Below are 2,407 nucleotides of genomic sequence, written 5' to 3' on the forward strand. Positions count from 1 at the left end.
ACCGGTTCGTTTTGCCTCAACACCGGGCACGAAGAACCTTCGAAGACTTCGAACCCCGAGCTATCCTTCGGACCTTTCGAGATGAAATTGTGCAATGCCTCAATGACCGTGAAATTGATCTATCCGATTTTAGCCGCATACAACGTGGCTATAAATTCATGCAGAGATACATAGCTCAAAATTGGAGTCGAGTGACTGCTCCAGATCTGTTTCTTCATGAGGAAGGGTATTACATTGCTAAATTTCATACACTTGATGATTTGAAGGATATTCTATATGGAGGTCCATACACAATTAATGGTAGACCAATGATCTTAAAACAATGGTCCCCTGAATTTGACCTTACCATTGAATTCTTGACTGAAATTCCACTGTGGATCACACTACCAAAGTTGCCAATGAGTTGATGGGGAAATAAGGCTCTAAGTAAAATGGCAAGTGCCATAGGAAAGCCACTCTTTGCGGATGAATGCACAACATAGCAGATGCACATATCCTATGCAAGAATTCTGGTGGAGGCAAATGTTACTAAAAAGCTTCCAACAGAGTTGACACTACAAGATCCATCTGGAAGAATGTTCCAACAACAGGTGATATATGAATGGAAACCATACGATTGTGTTGAGTGTATGAAGATTGGCCATGATAGTGAACTAACTAAACGAGAAAACAAAGAAGAGTAGCATAAAGAAAGGAAAAGGCAGGGTAAAGTCACTACAAGATGGCAAGTTAAAGGGCAGGGACAATAGCCTTTAGTTGAGCAGAATAATGCCTCAACCAAAGCACAAGCACAGGATCAACCTATTGTGACAACAACTAATGAGCCTAGTGTAAAATCTGCAACAGCAAAGGACAAAGGGAAAGCAAAAGAAAGCCAAAATCAAGAACTGTATACAGAATGGCCAGCATTGACTAGTAACAGGAAAATTATACCTGGGCAACTTCAGTATCAACTTGTAATGGATTTCAAATCTTGTAGAGAGAAGATGAGAGAGTTGAGAATCCTATGCCTCCTGATAGAGGAGGTAAAGATACACTACAACAATGACTTGGTTGATTTGGAGTAGTAGGGGTTTCAATAAGCGATATAAGCAAAATGAAATAAAGCAGTACATAAAGAAAAAACATATAAAGCTAGCTGGTCTGGTAGAAACATAGGTGAAAGAAGCTAAAGCAGAAAGGGTGATGAGCAGAATTACCCCTGGATGGAACATGATTACTAATTATGAGCATGCAATGAATGGTAGGGTGTGGATTATATGGGATAACCAAATGTATGAAGTGCAACCAATTGATAAACAAGATCAATTTATCCATTGCCAAGTTATAGGGAAACATAATGGAATGCAATGCTATCTCATAGTGGTATATGGGAAAAATGTAGTTGAACAAAGGAAGAACCTATGGCAACATCTTCAAAGGATAGCACAAACAACTACAAGATCATGGATAATTGGGGGAGATTTCAATACACTACTTACTCCTCAAGACAGATTGTCTAAGGTGTCTCTCACCAATGCTGACATTAGAGACTTCTCAGAACATTGTTTGCCACAATATCTGTGTGAGCTTCCCTGGAGAGATGACTATTTCATATGGACTAATAAACAACAAGTAGATGCCAGAGTGTGGAGTCGCATAAATAGATTATTGGGAAATGATGTCTGGATGATGAATAATGCCATATAGTCACAGAGTATGGAGAGCCCTATATTTCAGATCATAACCCTATGATTATTAATATAAGGCAGCCTAAGACTCAAACCAAATGTCCATTCAGGTTCTTCAATGTTTGGGAAAATCATGAAGCTTTTTAGTCGATGGTAGCTGAAGGATGGAGAAAGAACAAAGCATCAGGGAAAATGAAGAACATCTGGTTCAAACTTAAAGAGCTAAAAAATCAGTTTAGGCACCTAAATGCAACAGAATTAAAGGAGTAACAGAGAAGATAGAACAAGCTCGGATAGCACTTTTCCAAGTCCAAAGTTAAATGCAAACACACTCCTCTGATACATTAGTAGACCAGGAAAGGGAATGGCTACACAAACTGGAGACATGGTCACTTGTGGAAGAAGGGATTCTACAGCAGAAGGCTCGAGCAACTTGGATCAAATTAAGAGATTTCAATAATATATTCTTTTCAGCTGTCATAAAAGAAAGGCAACAAAATAAATAGATCACTAAAATACAAGCTCTATCAGGTTTTACTATTACAGAACCAGCAGCTATTAGGGAGAAGATAGTACAATTCTATATAAGTCTGATGGGGTCTAGGGCCAATAAGCTACTTGCTGTCAATATGATGGTTATGAAGAATGGGCCAATTCTAACACATCAACAACAAATAGAGTTAAATGCAGATGTGACTGATCAGGAGATATATGATGGGCTGAAAGATATTGGAAGT

General features: G+C 38.6%; 1 protein-coding gene across 1 annotated transcript; it reads left to right on the plus strand.

Moving 5' to 3' along the window:
- Positions 486–1,689, plus strand: LOC109225024. Its single transcript, XM_019389614.1, has 3 exons — positions 486–590; positions 765–1,025; positions 1,159–1,689. The coding sequence occupies exons 1-3, from the start codon at positions 486–488 to the stop codon at positions 1,687–1,689; spliced, it is 897 nt and encodes a 298-aa protein (XP_019245159.1).

Source organism: Nicotiana attenuata, chromosome 4 (assembly GCF_001879085.1).
Source record: "Nicotiana attenuata strain UT chromosome 4, NIATTr2, whole genome shotgun sequence".
Lineage (NCBI taxonomy): Eukaryota > Viridiplantae > Streptophyta > Magnoliopsida > Solanales > Solanaceae > Nicotiana > Nicotiana attenuata.

Excerpts from the sequence above, each read along its gene's own strand:
- LOC109225024 (XM_019389614.1), top strand. The coding sequence starts at position 486 with ATGCACATATCCTATGCAAGAATTCTGGTGGAGGCAAATGTTACTAAA. Across the intron at positions 591-764 it reads GAAGAATGTTCCAACAACAG|AATAATGCCTCAACCAAAGC; the intron begins GTGATATATGAA and ends TTAGTTGAGCAG. Across the intron at positions 1,026-1,158 it reads TATGCCTCCTGATAGAGGAG|GTGAAAGAAGCTAAAGCAGA; the intron begins GTAAAGATACAC and ends GTAGAAACATAG.